The sequence below is a fragment of the Sander vitreus genome, chromosome 20 (genome assembly GCF_031162955.1).
Source record: "Sander vitreus isolate 19-12246 chromosome 20, sanVit1, whole genome shotgun sequence".
Taxonomy (NCBI): Eukaryota; Metazoa; Chordata; class Actinopteri; order Perciformes; family Percidae; genus Sander; species Sander vitreus.
Window position 1 is genome coordinate 3,081,001 of NC_135874.1, and position 24,330 is coordinate 3,105,330.

General features: G+C 38.7%; 1 protein-coding gene across 3 annotated transcripts in view; it reads right to left on the bottom strand.

Moving 5' to 3' along the window:
- Positions 1 to 446: 446 nt before the first annotated feature.
- klc1a (kinesin light chain 1a) overlaps positions 447 to 24,330 on the bottom strand; it is a 51,489-nt gene continuing 27,605 nt past the window's right edge. For 2 of the 3 annotated variants that reach the window (XM_078278286.1, XM_078278287.1), the window contains exons 9-16: positions 23,903 to 24,002; positions 23,508 to 23,560; positions 22,778 to 22,845; positions 22,101 to 22,209; positions 18,984 to 19,145; positions 10,410 to 10,543; positions 7,002 to 7,068; positions 447 to 5,096 (exon numbers count right to left, since the gene is read on the bottom strand). In XM_078278286.1, coding sequence (XP_078134412.1) covers positions 5,031 to 5,096; positions 7,002 to 7,068; positions 10,410 to 10,543; positions 18,984 to 19,145; positions 22,101 to 22,209; positions 22,778 to 22,845; positions 23,508 to 23,560; positions 23,903 to 24,002 — 759 coding nt within the window. In that variant the 3' untranslated portion in view covers positions 447 to 5,030. The remainder of the gene's footprint in view (positions 5,097 to 7,001; positions 7,069 to 10,409; positions 10,544 to 18,983; positions 19,146 to 22,100; positions 22,210 to 22,777; positions 22,846 to 23,507; positions 23,561 to 23,902; positions 24,003 to 24,330) is intronic. The other variant, XM_078278288.1, reaches the window with a different exon arrangement.

Here is a 24,330-nt window from a genome sequence, read left to right on the forward strand (position 1 = left end):
ATGGAGTGTTTTGGTTTTTACAACTCCACCCAAAAGCGCTCTTGCAGAACCGATTCATCATTATATTATTGTATATGACAAATTAAAAAAATATTCAAACACCTTTTAAATTTCAATTGTTTTACCTTTTCTAATATAACTGAATTATTTCTTCAAGTCACTTAGTTTGTTAATAAAGTATATCTCAAAGATCTTCCATACCATCTTAAGGCTCCTGCTACTGTATATACGTATGTGTCCATGTTTTTATTCAGGCCGTTTGCCAAGTTATCAGAATATTTTGTATCAAAATTCTCAATTAAAAAGTAAGCACAATCTTTTGGAATAAAGTAAATTCCATAATTAATAATAAAAGCAAAATCCTTCAGCACAAAAGTAAGTCAATGACTCCATGGAACAGTGTGTAGGATCAGATCAAATATTAAAAACCACAGTACAAACATCAGGACTTTCACCAGATTATTTTAATACAGAGGGTGCGCAGTAGAACATCAGTTTGCAGACAAACGTCCCCAAAATCACAGTGAAATTAGAGAGTAAAAGTTTTTGCATGTTGTTATATTGTTATTTCTCTCTAATAAGACCATAATAAGAGGAATGTGCTGTCAACACAATAAAGGCCTACATGTCTGGGAGGGTGAGTCATGAATGCCAGTTTTTCATCCAGGAACATTTTCTGTACTTACAAGACATGCAGAGGAGTCACTTTTCTTTCATATTTAACATGGAGGCTACAGGAAGCACAATGTCCTTCAAAGAATTTCATCCTACACAGAAAAAACAAACAAAACAACGGAGGACAACTTGACATTCAATCTTGTATTTAATTATTGTGCCCGTAGAAACTTAACTTTAGGAGATTGGACATCCCTGTGTGGAGGGGTATATGAAGAAAAGTGCAGCATCCACTCTGTTGCCGTGGTAACTAGGATGGATATGTTGGGTCTATTACTCTATGTGATCTCAGGAGCGGAGCCACATCTCCAGCTCAAAGAATAGAAGTCTAAAGAAAATGTTTTCATGAACTTAAATCTTTGACACTTCTTTTTAAAGCCTCCGGAGGGTTTGTTTTTTTCTGCAGTCACAGAACGATTATCCTCTCATTTGACAAAACCTAAAACATGTTTAATCAATTGAAACAAAAAACACAAAAAGATAAAAAGGTATGATGTGTTTGGTAAGGTTACCATCGGAGTGCTGTTTTAAAATAGTTTTTAAAAGTCACATTTAAATGAAATTATTTTGGCCTTTCTTTGCATCCATACAAAAACTACTTTGTATTTTAATCTCGTGTAAACTACATTCAGAACTTCCCAACATTAAACTACGTCTTTCTATATGTCATGAACAACACTTTGTTGCCAGTTGCCGAAGGTGTAACGTTGCCCAAAATGTTGCCCAGTTGATCAAACCCATCAGACAGAGCAGAGTTATGTGCCTCTTAACTTTGTGGAGCCTCTAAGAGTAAAACAAACATTAAAAAAAGACCGATCAACAGTCGACAAGAAGCTTCAACACACTCGACTCTGTAACGTCAAACAGCGTCAATAAAAAGAAGAAAAAACAAGAACTTGTGATCTTTAACATTTTTAAAAGATCACTGCGACTTTGACTAAATTATTGCTGGCACAGAAGGTCAAATGACCATGAATATCATTCAAGTTATCAAATCTAGTCAGCTTTTTATATTTACATTTCAGGCCTTCATCTTTGTTGTTTTTATAGAGTGTGGTCTAGACCTACTCTATCTGTAGAGTGTCCTGAGATAACTTCTGTTACGATTTGACACAATAAATACAATTGAATTGAATTTCAATTCTCTACTTCGGTCCAGATTTGAATTCCTTTTCCATTAAATCAGAATCAGAAGAGTTTTTCCAACAAAGGAGGGTAAAGTCAAGCTTATTGCACACCCCTGCAAAAAAAAAAAAAGTTCATGTACTCTCCAATAACATAAAAACAAACAACTTGTAATGCAGTAAATGCATTAGTCATTAGTCGGATTGAAGTATGTCAGTATGTAATCAATATACAGTAAAGTCAGTTTGCTTTCTTTCGGTCGGTCTAATGTTTCCAGTGCAAATCTCTCATTACTGACACATTTACACACATGAAACGGGGTTTAATGTTAATTCAGATATAAATTCATTCTGAAGATGATTTCTGGAAACCCTGAGACTGCTTTAAAGATGCACGAGGGTTAGACCCGATCAGGGCTGGGTGTGGAACCCCTACACATTGTTTGGTAAAAAGAGAAATGTGTCTGCAGCAGAGGAAACTGTCAAGAACCAAAAAGCTGGCATCAATTGTCAGATTTTTACGCATTTCTTTGAACTTATCGCAATTTTCAGCTTTTCTGTTGCGAGGATTTGCAGCTGTTCTTCCTCTTATTGTTTTGCCCAGTGTAATTAAAGCTGCAGTAGGTAAGACTTATAAAACTAACTTTCTGTCATATTTGCTGAAACTGACCCTATGTTCCAGTAGAACTACATGAAGCAGGTCATTTAAAAAAATAAAAATCCGGCTCCTCTGTCTCCACTTACAGCCTGTAGTGAGATTTGCAAAAATCCCTGTTCAGATGCACCAATCAGGGCCGGCGGAGGATCCCTTGTGAGGGGGGGGGGGGACACTGAGAAGTTGTCGATGTTCACATTTTTCAAGTCCTGGATCTTCGCAATCCTACCTACAGCACCTTTAAGTTAGCAGTCTGTTTTGGGTGATGCAAAATCAGCATCCAGCTGCTGCCATGATGAATATTTGGGAGTGTGGATACATGTTTTCCCCTTTAGACTCAATTCTGTAGGCTATTTTGTAAATAGGTCAGTAAATGAATTGTAGTTTTAAATAACACTTTGGATTTCAAAGTGAATCGCTGGTATACAGTGATACATATCTGTTAAACTATATCTATAGTTAAACCTAGCTATGGGAGGAATACTCCCTCTTGTTTTGGTAATAGCAAATATACATTTTCTACATTTGCGACTTAAATCTCAGGAATAACTCTAGCATGATGATAAGCATTTTAAATGATTCATAATTTGCACCTTTTGGTTGGATTTGTTCGACTTTACTCGCGTGGTAAAGTGTTGTCTTGAATGAACCTGGAAGTAACAATAAAAGCTGTAACATTTCTCCCTTAGCATGTGAAAGTGTGGCGTGGCTTTAACTTTGCAGTCAGTGTGTGAAACTACCGCCTGGATCCTGAGTGTGTGTCGGTCGGCCTTCATGTGCCAAAAACATGTCGTCGTCCTGCCTCCCTATTTCAGAGCATCACTTCAACGTTTAGGAAGACAATGCTGCTGTTCTCCAGAAGATATAAGGATAAACTCTTCAGAGCAAACAGACAGACAGAAACAAATAAAACATCATTTACAAAAACAAAACAAATGTAAACAAAGAACTTCATACAGCAAAAGCAAAAAAATCGTCAATCAACACAGGACACAGGAACATTTTTGGAAAACAATTGTTAAAGAGATGTGTGCTCCCTCCACAGGTTTCCAACGGGTTCATTCATGCAGAAAATCCGATCTTCGTTTTGATGGTGCAACTATTGGAAATGTCTATTCATTTCTGTGACTATCGTAAATATTACTTTGCTACAGATCTTATTTTCGCAATCAATCCAAAAACCCAGTTCAGAACTTCCACTGGAAGCCTGCAGATTGAGCACAGAGCTAAGCTAACGTCCGGGTCGGCCTACAATAAGACGTCATTGCTGGACTCGTTTCCTGCAGAGTCGCTGCAGTTTTAGTTGTTAAAAACATTTTAAGTGACATTGAGGCAGAACTGTCTCTCATTGCATCAAGTTAAACCTCAGTGGGTGAAGCCAAAGTTTAGGTTGGTAAAAGTTTATTTCCCTCATTCATTCATTAATATGTGCAGTACTGGTGATCAATTAGACTGCCACTTCAAAACTTTCCTGCTTTGATTTAAAATTTAAAAACTTTTAAAGTCTTCCTTGATAAAGGTCTACGGACTAAAATCTCATTAATCAATAAATAAAGTGAACTAAAGTGTGCTGTATTTTTGGTTTTACTTCTTATGGAGGGATCAGATCATAGTTTCGGCCGGACGTCCGTTACCTTCCTCTTTCTTTGTGTTGGCATTCTAAACTCTGGTGGATTTGTGAGGACTATGGTTAACTGCTCCTCAGATCTCTGCAGGGTAAATCCAGACAGCTAGCTAGACTATCTGTCCAATCGGAGTTTTCTGTTGCACGACTAAAACAACTTTTGAACGTTCACACGTTCCACCAAAACAAGTTCCTTCCAGAGGCTGTTTTGCAGCGGCACTGTGGCTCTGACCGGTCCTTAGCGCCGCCCAGGACGATTGTGATTGGTTTAAAGAAATGCCAATAAACCAGAGCACGTTTTTCACCCGTCCCAGAATACTGTGTGGACTAGCCAGACCCTCTTCCGCAGCGCTGTGGAGGAAAGTCGGAAAATGCGAGACTATTATTTTAGAAATTCAAGAGAAATTGGAGTCCAAAACTTGCGGTTTGCAGCAGGTTTCATGTTGGTTTAGGCTTCCTTCAGTGTGACGTCATGTAGCTAAAACAACTGAGCTCATCTTTGGCTTCATCCACAACAGTTCAACTGGACCAATGAGTTCTGAGAGAAATGTTTGTAAAACTAAAGCTCCACTCTGCATCTGCTTTCATTCAAGCTGTAGCATTAAATATTGATTTGAGATGACAATCACTCACACCAGCCCACACTTACAGTACATACAGTACACGCACATACAAATCAAAAGATACACACACTCAAACCACAAACACACAGCAGGTCACTGTACTGTATGTTCATCTGCTCTTGTTCCTCGATGTGTGTTGAAAACAAAAAATGCCACAAAGCTTCAGAAAGTGCAGTGAAACATTGAGACCTGTACAGCGGGGCACTTGGTGGTGTGATGCTGAAGTATAATGTGGGAGGCTGTTTACAGTGAGGAGGCTGTGGACAGGAAGTGACCTCTCAGGCTCCGACCTTCACCCTTCACCCCCCCCACCAGGGTCAGATAAACCTTCAACGCGCCAGGTCGGTGTGGCTGGCACTCAGGTCGCGACTGTTCCTCAGACGATTATTTCGTTCCTGGAGAGAAAACACAGCAGAAAAGGAAAATTACATGAAGAACTTAACAACATGAAATACTAAAAGGAGCCAACTGACCGGGGTCAGCCCTATGTTCCCACATTTCTAAGATTTTTCTTAAAAAATCTTAGAACTGTGGGAACATAGGGCTGTGGGACCATAGGCACGCTCCCAATTGATCCATCCCATCTCACTGCTCTGGTGTTATACAAGAACACAACAGAATATGCATTTCAGTAATAATAAGTGTAACATGCTGGCCCTTTAGCACTTTTTTGGCCAGGCGACTCATTCTCTTCAGATGGAAAGACCCTCTACCCCCTTCATAGTCTCAATGGGTTATAGAAGTTATGTAATATCTTAAAACTAGAGAAGATAGCATACTCTCTCCAAGGGGCTGTTTTTAAAGTTTCATACTATTTGGCAGCCTTTCTTGACATTTGTAGAGAAAATGGAAGCAAAGAATGTGACCACCCATATACATTGTATATTCCTATGTTGTTATTGATTTCTCTTTATTTTTTTTTCCTTTCAGGTAAATATATAATGCAAGTGTTTGTCTGGTAGGTAGGTGGGTGGGTGGACAGATGTTTGGGATTAGTTTTAATCGTTGTATCTTGTTAATATCTCTGAAAATCTTTAATAAACAGACCTTGATCAAAAAAGAACTGAACAACAGACAGACCCCCAATATTTCAACTTTTTAGGAACTAAGACTTTGCCTTTAGCTCGACCAAAATGACTCGAGGCTGGTAAACATGTAAATAGGCTTTAACCCATAGTGACTGATATGAGTAGTGATGGAAGAAATACTCTGAACTTCTACTTAAGTAAAAGTAGTACAGTGCAAAAACTGTAAACATTTTAACTTCTGCAAGTATTAGCATCAAAATATACTTAAACTACCGAAAGTAAAAGTACTAAATGTACTTTCTATAACTACACATACAACACATTAAAACCAATGACATTTATTACAACTTTCCTTTGAAATGATTATTCTGTTAGCTCTGAGATAGCAGCTCCTTTTTTTCTCTGACCTGATGTAAGATTATCTAAATAACCCGGAAGACAACATCTGTTGTTGTGTCAACTGTGGATTTGGGTTTACTTATATTACATTATACCACACTTTGATTTCCATCCCGTTTGTGAAAGTGTCAAATGAGAAAAACACATTCTCCCAGTTAATATTTTGTGTTGATTAGTAAAAAATGATGGTGCGTGAAGTAAGTGTGTGAGTCATACTCATGTTGTGTCATTAGTGATGAATCGGACACAAAATAACTCAACAGATCCTCAGGTGATAGTTCATACAGACATGAGAGGAGTATAAAATAAAAGACCGGGTCCAAAAGTCTCTGCAAAAAGTTCTGTAATGGTTTGTTTTAACCCTCTTGGTAAACCAGGTGGCCCTAGGTTAACTTTTAAGTATTTTTCATAAACTTTCTGGCCCTCTCAAGAGCATTCTGGCATTTATTTTTGAAATCAATGTTATTTATTGTTGTTCATCCTGATGTAATGTTCAATTTACAATCATATCTAACAGAGAAAAAGCAGCGACATTTGCATAACTGACAACCTGGAATGAGAAGTTATTTTGCCTTTTTGCTTGATAAAATACAATTAATGTATTATAAACTAAATGGTAATGAGGGTTATTTAACCAATTGCGTCAGCAACAAACTTATGTAATCAATGTAATTGATTATTGAAGGATAGATTAATATAGAATAGGGGTAGGACGAGACAATGCATGTCCACTTTCCTACTCTTCCCATATTTTAAATGTTCAAAATAAAGTTGAACTTTGACCTTTCTATAACAGGATGTTGCCGCCGGTTACCAGCAGGGTTAAACAAACTGACAGATACTTTTGGACTCCCGGGCACTCGGCCTCCTTACTTGGTAGTGGTCAGTCGCAGCCTTGTCCGCCACGTTAAGAACCCCCAGAGAGCTGGCTCGCTTCATGCTGCACCCAGAGCAGGGACATGCAGGGAGGGGGGTGGGGTGAAGGAGGAGTCAGAGGTCAGAGGTCCGGGGGGTTGGAGAGGCAGGTGTGAGGAGTTTAGCTCAGTGGAAATGGTGGTGGTATATATGTTTGTGATGGTTAATAACATACATGATCATTTCATACGAAGGTTAGTCTCACTAAGTGTCTTGACAACTTCTTCTCATCCTATTTATGACATTTAGGAAATTAAATATAAAACTTTGGTACCACTTTCTAAAATGACGCCCTCTATTATTTAGTCTTTTTTAGCTCTTTCACCAACAAAACAAAAATCTATTTATTAAGAGATGACTAAGGCTACGTTCAGACTGCAGGCAAAAGTGGCCCAGATCAGATTTTTTTTTTGGGTCAAGTGACCAGGTCAGACTTCTTCAGAAGTAGTGTGAACACTCAAATCTAGCCCAGATCTGATTTTTTTTCAAATCAGATTTAGACCACTTCCATATGTGGTCCTGAATCAGACTCAGGTCTGATTGTTTTCAATGCGGCCACAGTGTGACCAACTAAGGCGGATTTGATGCGACTTTTACGTCAATCTACATCGATATTTGTCACAATTATGTGCCGGCGGGAGTTAAACTGCGTCACCGTCAAGCCCTTCACAACACAGCCCCACCACTCCTGGCTTCGTCGCTGCCTCCACACAGACCTCTGTAATGAATTTGCAGCCATAACCCTGCAAAAAGCCAAAATAGCCAATTTGGCTCTCTTTCTCTTCATTCTACTCCTCCTCAGCACCTGCTCATTAATGTTACGGCTGCAATTACACAAACATTTTGAAATAAAAGTGAAAATGCTTACTTCCTCCATAACCTCCCTAACTTTAGTTCAACAGCGTGCTGCGTCTGATGTCATCGTTATTGTTCTTTTGTGCGTGTGGGTCAGTTCGAAACATTAACAGTTCACACTGGAATCTGATATAGGCCACACTTTAAAAGGTAATGTGAACAAACAAAAAAATCAGATCTGAGCAAAAAATCTGAATTAAGCATTAAGACTTGCAGTGTGAACGTAGCCTTACTAACTTTTGCTGTGGTGTAATTATAAAGTAAGAAATATGTGACAATCATTAACATAATGGCTTGTGCCTGATATTTAAATCGTAATAAATTACTTATTATTGAAGTCATTAGTTACACGGTACAAACCCTCTCGAAAAGGTTCCTTATTAGAAAGTGGTACCTACATTTGTATTGAAGTAATCTGCAACAGGTCTTTTTATTAATGAGCTGTAAAGTGATATTTACAGGTCAGAGGAGTTCATGCACATACCAACAATCATGCCTGAACAAAAACTTGGGTTCAGTGAAGTCACACTGCAGAAACACGTCCATCCTGACAAGAAATGGGATCCTTTCCTCACTCTGCACTTTTTCATTAGACACTCAAATAAACAATCTAACACTGATTTAAGGCTTTTCCTTTAAATGTGTACACTTTGTCCTTTTTAAGAAAATACATCTGCTGTATAAAAACAGGATGGCTGAAACTTAAGATTAAAAACATTTAAAATTATGTTTTTAGGGTGGCCAGTTACACACTCGTTTGAGTTGGGTGGGGGTAACACTACTTTCTTTCCCCATGTTTCCTCTCTGTATCTGTGGTCGCTTTTAAATAAAGGGCAAAATACTAAATAATACTTAAAATGACTCGAATTGTTTGAAAGTGTGTAAAGTGGCATTCTTCATTCTACCACCAGATAGCGCCAATGTAAGGAATCTAAGTTCTACACATGTGGCGTATCAACCTGGCAACATTTTGGACGATAGTTTGGTGCAAGACTGGCCCAATTTGATTTTAATGTTGATGTGGAACAGGTATTTTCATTATTATTAGATATCATCATCATCTAAAACTGGCTTCATTTGCTGGCGGGAAGATTGAACTTCCATTTTAGGGAAACCTCTTGGAAAAAACACGCAGCTTTGTGATCTACTGTAGGACGCATAGCAGGTATTAAACATCCACACCTGTTACTCTCTGCTGTAAACTGTCAAATAAAAAGGCAAAAAAAGGCCCAAAAGTGTTCAGTTCTTTTCGTGTAGTAAGTGGTAGTGACATCGGTCGGCCGATTAACAATGCCCTGCTGTAAATATCGGCATCTGCCATTCAAAAACCCCCACCGGTCGACCACTATAGGTGGTGGTATCTTCAAGAGAAGCATCACACTTAATGACTTGTTAAAATGGACATTTCTGCAGTGATTCACCATCACCGGATGATCGTCATGACGACGATGTTAGTGCCATCATCATCAGGACCATCATGTTAAGGAGCCACAGAGAAGAGCAGCACAGAAAGGAAAATAGAAACCCGTGAGCAAACAGATGAGGCATGCAAGTCCAAACATTCAAATGAACAAATTTATTCATAAATAAAAATTCAACAAAAACAGCCATGCAGACAAGTTTGTTTTTCAGAGTAAAATTCACAAAGAAAAAACTGAAAATAATAAAATCCAAAGAAAGTAAAACTGAACTATATTTCAAAACAAATTGAAATAAATAGTCCAAAAGCCCCCAAATGCAATAAATAGGTGTATCTATTAGTGGTTAAAACAAAGTAAATGAGTTCCAGGCATAATAAGCATAAAGGCATTTCATAAGCAGACATTAGTTTGTGTCTGGTTGCAGCCTCCACACGTCTGCTGCATTATTTTCCCATTTCATCAGCTCTGTACATGTACTGCTTACTGTACAGTCTTTGGTTTTCTAACTTCATCAGGTTTGGTCTTTACGACGGAATATTAGGACCACTGTGAGGAAAACAATTCAAAAATCAAATGTAATATTACGAATGACATATTACATCTTTCTCAAATTATTTGAAATAGTGACTTTTCCTCGAAATATTACACCTTTCTTCTAAAGATTAAAGTTTTTTTTTTTCTAACAATATTACATCTTTATTCTGAAAGTAGTACGACATTTTACAGGTTATTTTCTTCATTTTTTTTTTATAATTTGCTTTCCAACAGTGGCACTCACTGACAAACAAACCAAACCATGAAGAAGAAAAGTTGGACACTGTACCGAGGCAGTGTGAGGACAGAAAAGTAAACCAATGTGATGGGAAAAAAGGACCATGTGTATGTGCCAGTAAAAGCTTCCTCCGTCATTTCATGTGCAAACAGCTTTAGAGTTACTTCACCGCCAGCAAAGTAGAGTGAATCCCTTCTTTTATTTTTGGTTAGTTTGCCAAGCAGCCGAGCCGAGCCGAGGGCTGGAGGGCCGGCTCGTTCCTCCAGTGCATAAAGTCAGAGTCACCTGGGTCAGTCAGGTGTCTGTTGGGATAGTTACCCGGGGTTTTTGGGCTCGCTGTTTTGGGACGAGCCGCCGCCCTTCAGCTTGCGGACCAGTTTCTCGCTGCTGCGACGGATGGATGCTCGCAGCTTACTGAAGGAGCCACTCCTCTTCAGAGAGCCGGAGCCGTCCTGATGGGAGACGTCACAGCGTTACACTCATTTATACACACAGGACCCCCCCTTTTTTTCTTTTTTAAAATAAGAGCGCAACACACACACACACACACACACACACAGCGTGTAAACCTGTAGTGTCAGATTGCCCTTCAATAAAAATCCAGCATGTTGCCTGATGCAGATGATAAAAATGCAGATTTTTAATTTAACCAACAGACTCAGAACTGCTTCTAGTCTGCAAAACCTGCAACAGAACCTGACTGAATGAGGACATTGAGTCTCTCATGGTCTCGATTTAAAATATTCAGAGGGAAAAAACAACAACAGTGTATATTTTGTCTTAATCATTAGTTTTTTCGTGACCATATGTCAAAGAAATCCGGCTATACTGGTATATTAAATTAAAAGCTTATGGGTAGCAGTCTTCAAACAGCAACACTGGTGAATCTCTCACACACACACACGATACAAAATGTCGTATGCATACACGATGCAGTATTGCAGATGCACTCATTTGCAAACCTGTAAAGTTACAAGCTCAGTAATCTGTGCATTATAATTCCATACCCCCCCCCCCCCCACACACACAAGCATTGTCCCCGATTCATTCAACATAACCATGACTGGACGTTTCTAGACTGATACCCTCAACACACCCTCAGTGAAGCTGCATCACAACTCATTTTCTTGACTTTACTCTCAAAATATCACAACCTTTTTTTTTTTTTTTATATATCTTTCAACATTTTTCTTAGACCTTTTTTCTCCATATATTGCTCACAATATTAAAATCTATAGATTGTTTGTATCCTTGTCTATCATGGGTACAGTGTGCGCCCCGACACCTCCCTGTAACACCTCTCTTTCAGCCTGGATCCTAAACAGAAGCGAGGCTTTGACAGTGTCGTCTCTGACTGCCACTCACTTTCTGTTTGAGCAGAGTTTTTAGTCATTTAAACATAACCTCACACATGACAACATATTGTCAACTTAAACCTCAATGGCCAGAGTCAAACAACCAGTGTTTCTGGCAAAGTAATGCTAGGCGGAGTCAAAAAGTCCAGGAATAAAAGAAGAAGCTGATAATGACACTGAGCATGCTGGGTACTGACAAAAGTACTCTAACCATACTTCTAAAATCTGATTTCATCACAAAGGCAGGACAGGAAGAAGTACTCAGATATTTTCCTTAAGTAAAAATAGCAGTAGCACAGAGTACTTCACATATTGTTAATAAGTTATAAGTAAAAGTCCTGCATTCAAAAAGTATCAGCATCAAAATATACTTTAAGTAAAAGTACTCATTATGCAAAATGGCCTGTTTCATAATATTATATTATTGGATCATGAGTATTGATACAATAATATGCAAGCATCATTAATGTTGAAGCTGGTGAAGGTGGGGCTCATGTAAACTACTATATACACACACGTTTATAATACATCATTTATTAGTTGATTGTATCTCTTATTAATCTCAATGTGCAATATAACTAGTAACTAAAAGCTGTCAGATTAAGTGGAGGAGTATTAGTAGTGGAGTAAAAAGTTCAATATTTGCCTCTGAGATGTAGTGAAGTAGAAAGTAGCATAAAATCAGTGGTGGAATGTAACTAAGTACATTTACTCAAGTACTGTACTTTTGTACAATTTGTAATGCCAATACTGTTTCTAGAAGGACCTCAAACATTTCTTTACTGCAGTTTCTTGTAACTTAAAATATATCTGGGATCAGCGTATATTGGCTGAAAATATCAATACTTGGTTGATTAACTGTACATCTAAAACCGTGGTTCTTTTGGTTTAGCCCTCAAATAGGAAAGTAAACTCACAGGGATTTCTTTTTAGTAGGGTTAACTCATTATTTGAAGCTTTGGCCACGTTTAATATGAACATCTGACATCGTTACATTATAGATATGACAGAAAATACGGAAAAGCATAATAGGTCTCCTTTGAAGTATTTTCAACAACTGCTTTGACTCGAGTTTCAGTACCTAGAGAAGTGCTGCTGAGAGGTATTATTAATGTTTAGAGCTCACACAGTTAAGAAGGCACACACACAGAAAAGAGAGGGAACACACAAAAAGGCGACAGGCACAGATTTCAGGTGAGCAAAGAGTTTAGGTTTTATTAGAAGTTAAGAAAGATGCACAAACAGGACAGAAAGGACACACAGAAAGATCATTAGCAAGGAGCCGAGAACAGAGATGGGGAGACTATTTCAAATCCCAAATTTCCAACAAATGCATAATTGCTTGCTTAGCCCCACCACCTCCACCCATCCTGACATCTATATACAGAGATATACAGAAGGTAACAGGCTGGATGCACCATGTTTAGGCCAAAAGCTTTACTTCTTTTATCTTTAAACTTTGACATTTACTTGAAAATGTCCATTTTATATCATAACTTTATCAGATAAACTGTTATGCTGAAGTTAAAACACATTGTGCATGCATCCGGTTACGTTTGATGTGTCCTCTCTGTGACATCACAACATTAGTTTGTGTCTGATATTGCCAGCAGATGACACAGAGTGCAAAACTAATGACTAAACCAGGGTTAGCCGGGCTGCTTCTCGATCATGCTGACGAGTTACGCTAATGTAATTTACAGCATGTTAAGGATCACTATGCGCTTTGAGGCACCACTAATGACGTTTAGGTGTAAATGCTAAATCAAACTCAATGGAGAAGAGAAGCTTCTACCCTCCATAGAAAGAGAGACGGCGAGCTGGGTGAATAAAGGGTTCAAAGCTTTAACTCTGGCCATTTTATACCTGGAACGTGTTTGACAAAGGTTGTGTGGTAAGTGTATTTTTGGAGCGGCCAATCGGCTTTTTCTACCATTTCTTTTAAGCTCCAAGGAAGCAAAGAACTTTGAAATGAAACAACAGGTGTTATTCTGGGTCAGAATTGTTGTGTTTGGGTGGGATTTGGAAAGTTCAGAGTCCAGGTCAAAATAGAGAGAGTTATGCTATAAAGGACAGCTGAGAGGACAAGATTCAAGGGCATACTGTCAATCTCTCCACATAATCCCCCCAACAACCAATAAATGAGTCTACAGCCAATATGAAAGTACAGTTAGAAGACACCAGAGAGGAAGTAGAGAAGCAGAGGCTAGTGTTAAATGGCAGCAGAAACAACATAAGAGTTTAATGTTGTCATAAAGAAACATCAGCCCTGTCCTCTCCCACCCACAGCAGACAAACACAGTCGAGCACAGAGCTTCAGAGACGAGTAGGAAGCAGAGGTTTGGATTTAGACACACAAGCTGTCTCCACAGTTTCCCCCCCAAAACCCAACAGAGAAGAGGGTTTAAAAGCAACACTATCACTCTATTTTGACCCGGTGTGAAGAATCCCCACCAGAACATCGAGAGCGAGAGTGAGAGAGAGAGAGGCGGGTTCATAGCTGAAGAAAACTGCGAAGCTGAAGGGGTTGAGGCGAAGTGAGGCGTCCGTCATGCAGAAGACAAGTTTTTAGAACCATTACAAGGCATCTGGAGTTATGCCTGCCGGTCAGACAGAGCAGAAAGAGAGAGAAGGAAAGAGAGATGAGATAGTTTGAAATGAGCAATTTAGGAGTGAGAAAGAAATGAAAAAGAAACAGTTTAGGAAGAGAAGAGGTAGGGAAACAATAAACAGACAGACAAGGTTATCGAGTTCCCAGATTAGACACAGTACTTCTCCACCATCTTGTGCATCAACTAGAGAGGCTTTGGCAAAAGCATTGGATCAATTTCTCTTTTTTAAAAAGGCAGCCCAGTTACATGATAGACAATGGGGCTGAGCATTATGAACAATATAAACACTGATTGTGAGAGAAGCATTTCCTCAATAAGATAATGAGAAACTTGGATAAACTGGCAATTAGACCGATCCCGTCTAATGAGTAGCGAGGCACACAAAGAAACGCTGCCACAACAACGTTAACTTCTTCTCCACATAACACATACTTTTTATTTTTAAATAGTAACATGTTGATTCTAGGCTTAAGGGAATCTTTCAGCTCAGAAAAATGTTATCATGATGTGCACTCAGTTGCCAGTTTAGGTACACCTACAGTAGCTAAACATAAAATTCTACCTTAATGAAGATTATAATGTTTAGTTTGCTTGCTTTTTTTGGTGTTGATTTAATTTTATGGTCATTTAGGAGGATGCAGTTTGTGTTGCATGCGTTTCTAATATTTTGTCCACAATGTTTATATACATTATATCCCAATATAGTTTAACAGCAACACAAACTACATTCTCCAAAAAGGAGCACACAGTTGAATCAACACCTTTCTAAAACTAAACATTATAACCTTCATGAAGGAGGATTTATTGTAGGACTGTTGTATTACTGCAATAGTTTTAACTATGTTTACCTAATTAACCGGTAACCAAGTGTATATCGATACTGAAAGCTAAAATATCTCTTACAACTTCCGTTTGTGGACCAAAACACAAGAATTATGTACATAAACATGACCGATATTTTAAAATCAGGCCAAAAAGCTAAAATAGTATTTTTGTTCTATGTCAGTAAAACAAAAACACCCAGCCTTTAGTATTTCAGCTTATCTTAGGCCATAGGCCATTTTCCACAGTTCGGTTCAAATGGCCTGGGGTCTCACCCACTGACTCGTTAAGAGCTCCAAAAACCCAGAAAAACAAAACAAACCCAAGAGGAACTGACTGGTTTTGAGGCATGGAAGACAAGTTATCATCAGCTCTGTCCAGATAGAATTCACACCTCCTGCTTCAGGTGTGACAGTGAAAATCTAATAAAAAGGTCTCAGCTGACTGAATGAACCTCTACATGTTCGATTACAGATGGACAGCTTTTGACAGGGTGGGAAAGTAACACCCAAAATATGCCAATATGCCTATAAACTTTGGCTCAGGCTATTAGGCAGGTTTATATAATACGTGCCACTTAGGGCGGAAACTAAACTATTTTTTTAAGATGCAACAACATAGTCTCTATATTGTCTGCAACTGCTAAAAGTACCTGACTACTTATTCAAATACAGACGAATACTAATACCAACATAGCAAGGCATCAGAAGGTGATTACAGATCTTTCTTTGACTATTCTTTAACCATATATGCATAAGAACTGCAGTTCACTGTGGGGTAACTCACAGAGTTCGCCACCAGGTGGAGCCTTTGCACAGTTTAAACATGGTGGAGAGGTACTGTGTTTGTTTGTGTATAGCTGTAACATGTGTTAGCACACTTTATCAAGTAGAACAAAGTTAAACTCCGCCACACAATAAAACACAGAGGGGAAGCAGGTAGGAGACACATGAGAGCAGCCAGACTTCTGAGTACTTGTAGTACTTTTGTTTTCGTTGGTTCCAACTAAGTAGGGCTGCAAATAATGATTATTCACATTATTAATTTTTAATTAACAGACTAACTGTTTGGACTAAAGATGTCAGAAAACAGTAAAAGAAAATCCATCACAATTTCCCAAAAACCAAACTCACCTATTAAAATTGCCTGTTCAAACAGTGAAAAATCCAGATATATTCAAATCTTATCACAGAGAAATTAAGAAAACCAGCAAATATTCACAATTGAGAAGCTAAAAACAGTGTATTGTTTTTGGTTGTTGTTTTGTAATTGTTGAGCTACTATTTGATTATTTGACTAATCGTTTTAGTGCTAAACTGAAGTTTATTCTTAATTGTTGCAGTATTCTGCATTTGACTGGATAAAACAACCAGCCGAATGCTGGAAATGTAAGTGTAAAGAAAACAGCACTTTAGTGATCATAATAATACAATTATTAGAGATTACAGTGTTATATTTAACACAAGCCAACTTAATGATAATCAGCATTTATTCTGTTTTAGGCGTTCTTTTTACTTCCTAGACATCCATTAAACAATCGTTCCTTCCTCTCTGGCTGCTATCATGCTGACAAAGCAGGCAAAGGAAAAAAAAATAAAGAGCAGAAAGAAATTGACTTCACATTCTTAGGCAGCAGCTCATCACACAGATAAAATGGAGGTAAACACACAGGTAGATCCAGCACAGTGGACACAGATCCGAAACATCACACAAAGAGTACAGTACAGAGCCCATGTTGAGTCAGATGAACACACTGATGAGTCACAGTGCTTCTCAGAGGACGTATTTATAATACAGTGAGAAGAAAACTGTTTTCACACCTGCCTGTAGAGAGAGCTGAAGTGGAAGTGATTTATTATTTATTTGATTTATTGATTGGAAGGCAAACGTGGTTTGACAGCTGCAGGGAAGCAGTAGAGGGTATAAATACTTCCAATACCATGTTTTTACCCTTCTAATGTAAGCCATATAAACTAATGATAGTTAGTCTGTTATAGTGCAAAACTGCAATGCACAGTGGTTATGGTATTTTCTACACAGTATTCATATTCATTTTACATCTAGATTATTTTCACCTCATTCTAAATTCTATTAATTATGCATTCATACTAATATATATATATATATATTTTTTTTTTTTTACATATCTTTTTATTTACATATCCATTTCCTGTTCTAATCTACCTCTCTGGTTCTCTTGTGCTGCTATAGTGCTACATGTCCCCTTAGGGATCAATAAAGTTTGATCTTATCTTGAATCAAATTCAAAATGAATTCAGGAATGTTTTTAAGTTCGATATTGTTGTTGTTTATGGTGACATTTCAGCCATAAATGTATTTACGGTTAGATAAAAGAGGGCAAAACAAAAAGACTATTATTGAAATGTACTTCCAGCTAAAGCTCTTTCCAGATAGGACAGGCTGCTCTCCTGATATAAATAGGTCCAGAGATCAGCTGGTGATGGGAGATTGTCTGCTAATAACTGGCTGACAGGGCACATTGTGTATAGACACTGATGTGTATCACAACAAACCTCCCAGAGCCACAGCCAGAGGAACAGGAGGAGATGCTGATTGGTTGTTCAGGGTGCTATCTACTGTTGCTATGTGAGCAGGCAGCAGCAGAAATAAGATGGCGATACAGAGACTCTACATCTACATGTTCTCACCCCTGCAGTCACTAGAGGCTGAGAAAATACTGCAGAGACTGTGAAATGTACCCGCTCAGTTAGAAATGTGGCTCTGCAGCAGAGGGAATTAGGTGGGTGTTGTCAACATGTGTAACCAGAGGGGCTTTACTGCTGTGGAAGCAGATTTCTAAGAGACAGAGTTAGTTGGGAAAGCTCTACAGTAAGAAAGTTTAGTGGTTTATTACGATCAAAGCACTATGTAAATGTAAAACACTACGACTGAAGCAACTCAGAGATCTAAGATCCAGGCAAGAGCAGTTGTTCACTTATTAATCACATGATAACAGTGAAGTACAAGCAATAGCTACTGCAGGAGAGTGATTCTGACAGTCAATCAGCATGATCAGTGTAGCACAGTCTAAAATGTTCTTTTGACTATCATTCACAGGTTTTAGGTTTCTAATTAGAATAACCGTGATTAACGGAGGAAAGCAACAACCTCATAGTATCTTTTTTGACAGAAACCACTGGAACCCTGAGAAACATTTACATCTTCATCATGCCATCATTCAAATGCCTTTTGTCAAACACAAAGTAGACAATGAACAGTAAGGAGAAAGAATATTGCATTACAGATTTTGAATCTACACTTTTAGGTGGTCTTAAATGGAGCTCTTCAACAAACATCATTCGGACTCAGAAATAGCTAATAGTCATTATCTGTCATGTTGCGACAGTAATCAAAAACACATTGTGTAACTTTAGCTAAGAATAGTAAACTGGTCTCCTGTGTCTCCTCTGGTTTACCAGTACTAGTAACACATGAATGTGAGTATCAGGTTTGACCTCTTCAAATAAGAGGAAACGTAGTTATATGCACACTACATATGTACGTACTGTACTGTAGCTGAAATCCGCACAAATGAAAAGACAAACACCTGCTCACTGACTCCAAAACACAAATTTATTTAAATGGAAAATGAAAGCTGTTTGGAGACATTTGTGGTTTGAAGTCAGTGGGCAGGTGTTAACTTCTTCTTTTTTTTTAATAAAAAAAAACAAACCAATCATCCATCTCTTTCTACCCATTAAACATGCTTATTCTGGTTGTTAACTGATGTTTCAGATTGCATTTTTACTCGTCTACGGTTCTCCTGCACCTTGATGGAAAACTGTCTTGCTGCATGTCTTGCTCTTTTAAAATACCCATTTTATAACATTACCAAGACAAACATAACCAAGTAAAGCAGTTGATGCTCCAGAGTTTAAATAATAATCTGCATGAAGGGTACTGCGCTGGTATCAATCTCTCTGTACTAATAGTATATACACACTTAATAGATTTATTTCAACAAGACTTTATCAGACTTGATCTCTCTGTATGTGGCTTCTGTCCAGAAAGAAACAGGCTGTTTGTTGTATAAACATGTCTGAAGACTCAGTATTGTGTCGAGGGCTGTGTACTGTACTTACCCCGTTCCACTCCACGCTCATACTCACTTCCTCGCCACCGTCCGGCCCGCTTTCGTACTTCACCGTGTCAGAGGTCAAGCTCTCGCGGCTTCGCTGCTTCTCACGGGCCTCCGGCTCGCTCAGGACCTCCGCCACGCGCTGCTTATGCACAGTGTCCAGACCCTGATAATAAACACAAAGACACACACATTACACAACAGGCAGCAATTAATGCCAATTCAAATAATCCAGTTAACGCAAAAGCTGAGCACCTCTGCCACCTGCAGCTTTAGCACACTGTCACACACATGGACACTGTACAGCTGGCAGGAACAAGTACCAATTCATCCAATCCAATTAATATTAAAGCTATAGACTTCTACCGCCTGCTGCACTGAACCCAGGCCCTGGCACACACTCACACACCTTATATTAGACACCAGCCGAAGGAACTAATTCAGCAAAGTCAGTTACAAAAGTAAAATGAGGCAAAACTCAACGGTTTCTTTTAAGGGAAATGTTGAACAGCAAACAGAAACCTGTTGTTTCCTGCTGCAGAGGATGGTATTCTACAGTGCCACCACCACTTGTATGAAACCCCCTTTCTTTTTAGAGATGATTAAAGCAAAAATAATCTATGATATGGAGGAATTGTTTATTTTAATTGTTTAACTACTGGACAAAAGATGACTCCTCCTTCACTGCAAAGTCCATTTGTAATGTTTGGCACTAATCCTCGACGGCCCACTTACGTAATTATGCGGGGATAGAAAGAAAGAAACTTTAATAAATTATTTACAGTTACAATAATAGATAGCACAGAGTAGTGACCCAAAGTTTGCCAGTATCTGCCCCCCTGGTGAGATGGCACAGACATCTGGACTAATCACAGCTGGCCTGGCAACCCAAAGGCATATTGTTTCCAGATTTTGCCAACAGACATATGACGTGGGGGGTCTGGGGGTGATTCTAGTGAATTTGTATACCCTATTTGTACCTTTTTCTGCATCAATTTATTCTGAAAAACACAGGTGACAATTGAAAATATATAAAAATTGAATGATACATGATGATTCATTTTAATTAATTTATAAATCCCTGGACTTTAATAGAAATAAAATTAGATGCAAAAGTTTCAGCAAAATGTCTGCTCGTTTAAAAAACATTTAAAAAAAAAAATCCCCCTGCCCCATAGTGTGCTATGCATTACGTTACTGCTCTGCCGATACATCTCATTCAGAACCGTCTGAAGGACTCAGAGCCCCATTTGGGTCTCTGGTCTCTGAATGAGACAATGTTTAGCGAAGCAGCTGTACGCTGCTCTTCATCAGAGGTGGAAAACCGAAAGTATGACAGAAATACATGGAGCACAAGCGTGACCGTTCTGCCGCAGCATGCACACAGCTGAGCACGTCCATTATAATTAACTGAAAGCCAGTTAATTATAATTTTACAGAAAAAGTAGACACAAACTAACGCACGGGTCTTCTTCAGAGCTCCGTGTGTTTGAGCCTGAACCATAGACTGTAAACATCACGGGAACTTTAAAAATGATGTAGCAATATTAATACGCACCTAAACTTTGTACTACCTACATTTAAAATTACAGTTGGGTAACCTGGTGGCACCGATGGACTTTCAGCGAGACATCTCTTTTGCTTTGAGCCACGACACTACGTGCCTCCCTATCATTGCTGCGCCACCACCCGTCGGTGCGGACTCTAATGCAGCAGTTCCACGGACGCCCATGCACGGTTATATAGCCTATTTTATTTTGGGGGGGTCCCGCAGCCCAGTATGCATGGCACATGGTTTGAGAAAGGCTGCACTAGAGGCATAAGTATTCATATCACACTTGTGTAGATTTAATATTGAACCGCAACTAGTTTCAAAAATAGTTGTAACGTCACCAAATCATCCTTATACGTACACGTGTTCAACTAAATGAATGTTAAAACTGCCTTTTCTGAGAGTCAAACTGCACAGTGAAATATCCAAGTGAAGGAACAATAAGCAAAACATATTTGAGAAGAGAGGGAAGTTTTCATATCAAACAAATGCCTATTTGAAAGCAAATTCAGTGGGATTTCTCTCTAGGAACAAGTTGGCAAAGTCAAGCTGCCTCAGTCTGGCATAATTAAAGCTGGACCAATGATAGTGTTACACCAGTGCAAAGACTGTTCCCTTTGAACCTGCCTGAAGAATAAATGATTCAAGAGGGGGAAAAAAATCACAAACCAAACAGACAAACTGTTGAACGGCGATCTGAATCTAAATGCTTGTTATTTTATCTTTATTAACAGGTTCCTCCTCTCACATTGTACAGACTTAAAAACTGTAGTTAATCTTTAAAATGCTATCTCATTCTGGGTCGGATTGTTTTAAACAGATTGTTTTAAATGTCAATATCTACTTATCATATCATACCTATTCATCTGCATTCAATTGCATTTGTAAAAGCTGCTTACATGTTGCACCATGACCACATTTCACAAGTTTCTGCTACTTAAATACTGTATGTGCACTAAAATAAGTAAATGATGCATAAATGACAAAAAACTTTCAGAGAAAATATCCTGCAATTTGTGTTTGTAAAATCTGTAATTTCTTTAGTTTCACATTGTCAGCATATGAAACTACAGCCCTAAATATTGATTTGATTCACAAAGAAGTATCTATACAGGTATGAGGTATTTTTAATTTGATTACCAAAACATAATAGCTCTAGCCAGCTGTAACTGTAGCACCACCACAGGAATCCAGTTTCATTTGAGTATCATGTTACTTCCCCAGCAAGAGATACTTGCCATTGAATCCTGGAAGGAGATCCTAATTTAGGATGAAAGCTGCGGGGCTTCACCACTTCTCATCTCCCCAGGAAACCCCATTAGGTCTCATAAATATCACACCCTCAGAGGCAGTTTCAAAGCTGCACCCCAGGCTTCTCGGCATCTCAAAGTTTATCATCTCATCCCTAATTTTACACTAGATGAAGCATTTTCTGCCTCTAAATCGGCCGTTTATGCTGAGCTGACCCATTTCATCTGCCATTATCTCTGCAGTTTTAACACGGACGGTGACGTCTCAGCCGCAGCAAGGAACCCTGTATTATTAGTCAAATCTTTTCGGCGACCACACCTGCTTTCTGGAACGCATGGCAGCCTCCTCAAGAGTCTCGGCCGCCTCGAACTTGCCCTGGCGCCTGTAGAGGGCGCCGAGGTTCTTCAGGGTGGTGGTCACTGTGGGGCTGCAAAAACAACGAGGAGGAATATCTCATCACAGAGAATCAGCCTGGTGAAGGCAGAGTAGTGTTATACATTCAAACAAAAAGAAAGTCTTGTATGTCTTATGGGTTGGGAACCCTATTAAGGGTTCACTGGATTAATCTGAGGGGTCAAAAGATGATTAACAAGAAAGGAACCACAAAATTTGCATTTATTCTTTCATACTTTTCTCTTAAATCTTCTCTATGATTTTCCTTCTTCAGGCTTCTAAAAAATAAAGTTAAGAAAAAGATCACTTTTTGGTAACAACCAGTAGTCATTTACCACCCGTGATGAAGGGTCCAAAGTAGATGTTACTTTGTGGTAAAAGGTCCCGGGATCATTCAGGAACCTCGTTATGTGTTGTATTTAATTCATCTTGTGTTATTACTGTTGTCACTACTGTACAACCAATTGCCCCTCTGCGGACTAATAGTGTTTTACTTGACTTGACTCTTGTTATAAATAAACATTTGAATAGATTTTTGTTTGTTTGCTGCTGGGAGCATCACCCATCTTCACTCAAACACTGAATTCATTAACCAAACTGACCTGTCGACTTTGCAGGCTTTGTACCAGCCTCCATATTCTCCAAATGGTGAGCCGTCCTTCTGCTTCCCCTATGAGACAAAACTCATGTTCATTAGTTTACAGCCAAAGTGCTTCAGGGAATCTACCTCTACTTACATGAACATTTTATGTCCTGACAAGAAGCATGAACCCATGAAGTAAAAACGTGAAGTGACTCATGCTTTAAAAGGATGAAAATTAACCCATTTGAAAACGAGAGGCTCTTTTTAATACCATCAAAGATACCATGAAGGGGTATTTTAGTGGTGGGATTACAGACGAGTCAGAATTCCTTCCCTGAAACCTTTTAAACCCTGACAAAAATAAACTCCTCTAGTTAGGGAAGCGGGGTACTCACACCATCAGCACTAGGTGGTTATTACAGAGACTTAATCTAATAATACAACTTTGTAAAGTCAATCCTTCATATTCTATTTTAAATACGATCATAACACTTTCGGAGTAGTTTAATGCTGCCGTCAGTGTTACATACTACTTACTACCTGACGTTGATAGAGGTCAAATTTAAATGTGGTTAACTACTGAATATCTGTCAGATTTTTCTACTGTAAGATGCAACTTTTTAAAGTAATTAGAAGATCTTGGGGACAAAAACAACAATTAATGAGTATAAAATGATTTATACATGATATTTTTTAGTTATTTTCAAGTCTATTTGTCAATCTGCATTCTAACAACAGATTTCGCTCACCTTGCTTTGTTCTTCTCTCTCCTCAGCATGCATCCATATTGGTTTGTTCTCATCTGCAGAGAAACACAGTCAGACACATGAGAGGAAGTAAATCAGTACTGACATTCACTCAGATAAAAAGCAGGAGAAAGCACCAGTTTTAGGAATCCCCTCTGGTTCTGAAGAACTACGTTTTTTTTTTTTTTTTTTTTTCAGCTGAAAAGGTCATTTTTGTTTACAGCTACTTAAAAGATAAGAGCAGCCTGACAATATTAACCTTTCCGTTGAAGAGAAGCACAGTGGGGTTGCCAAAGAAGTAAATATTTGTGTGTGTTATTTTAAATAACTGTGGATGAGAAGATACTGGCTGAAATGCGTGTGTGTACTTGTGTATATTATCCAGTCACATATCGTACCATCAACAGAGCCAAACTCCCTCTCGTGAGCGCGGGTGAGGATCTCTTTATACAGAGTTTCAGCCTGCTTGAACTTGCCCTGCTTCAGGTAACAGGACGCCTGAGGAACACAAGAGAACCAAACGAGTCAGCATGACACTGTGAATGATAAGACGTGAACTATGTCGGAGGTTATCCAACATATTACACTCTCAGGGGATCCATGTTTGTATAAATATAAAGTATTGTACATTTCACTGCGCTGCACCCTAAACTTGTATTAAACCCTGCTCTGCTGGGGTAGAAACTGCTACAGTACACACAAAGGGACATGGTTTGCAGACAGTTATGACACAGGAGTTAATAGCACAAATATGTCTCTAAATAAACTGTGGGAACTTATTGTCCCCTTAGTGACTGAGCTTGTTTCCAAGTTTAGCTTGATAACT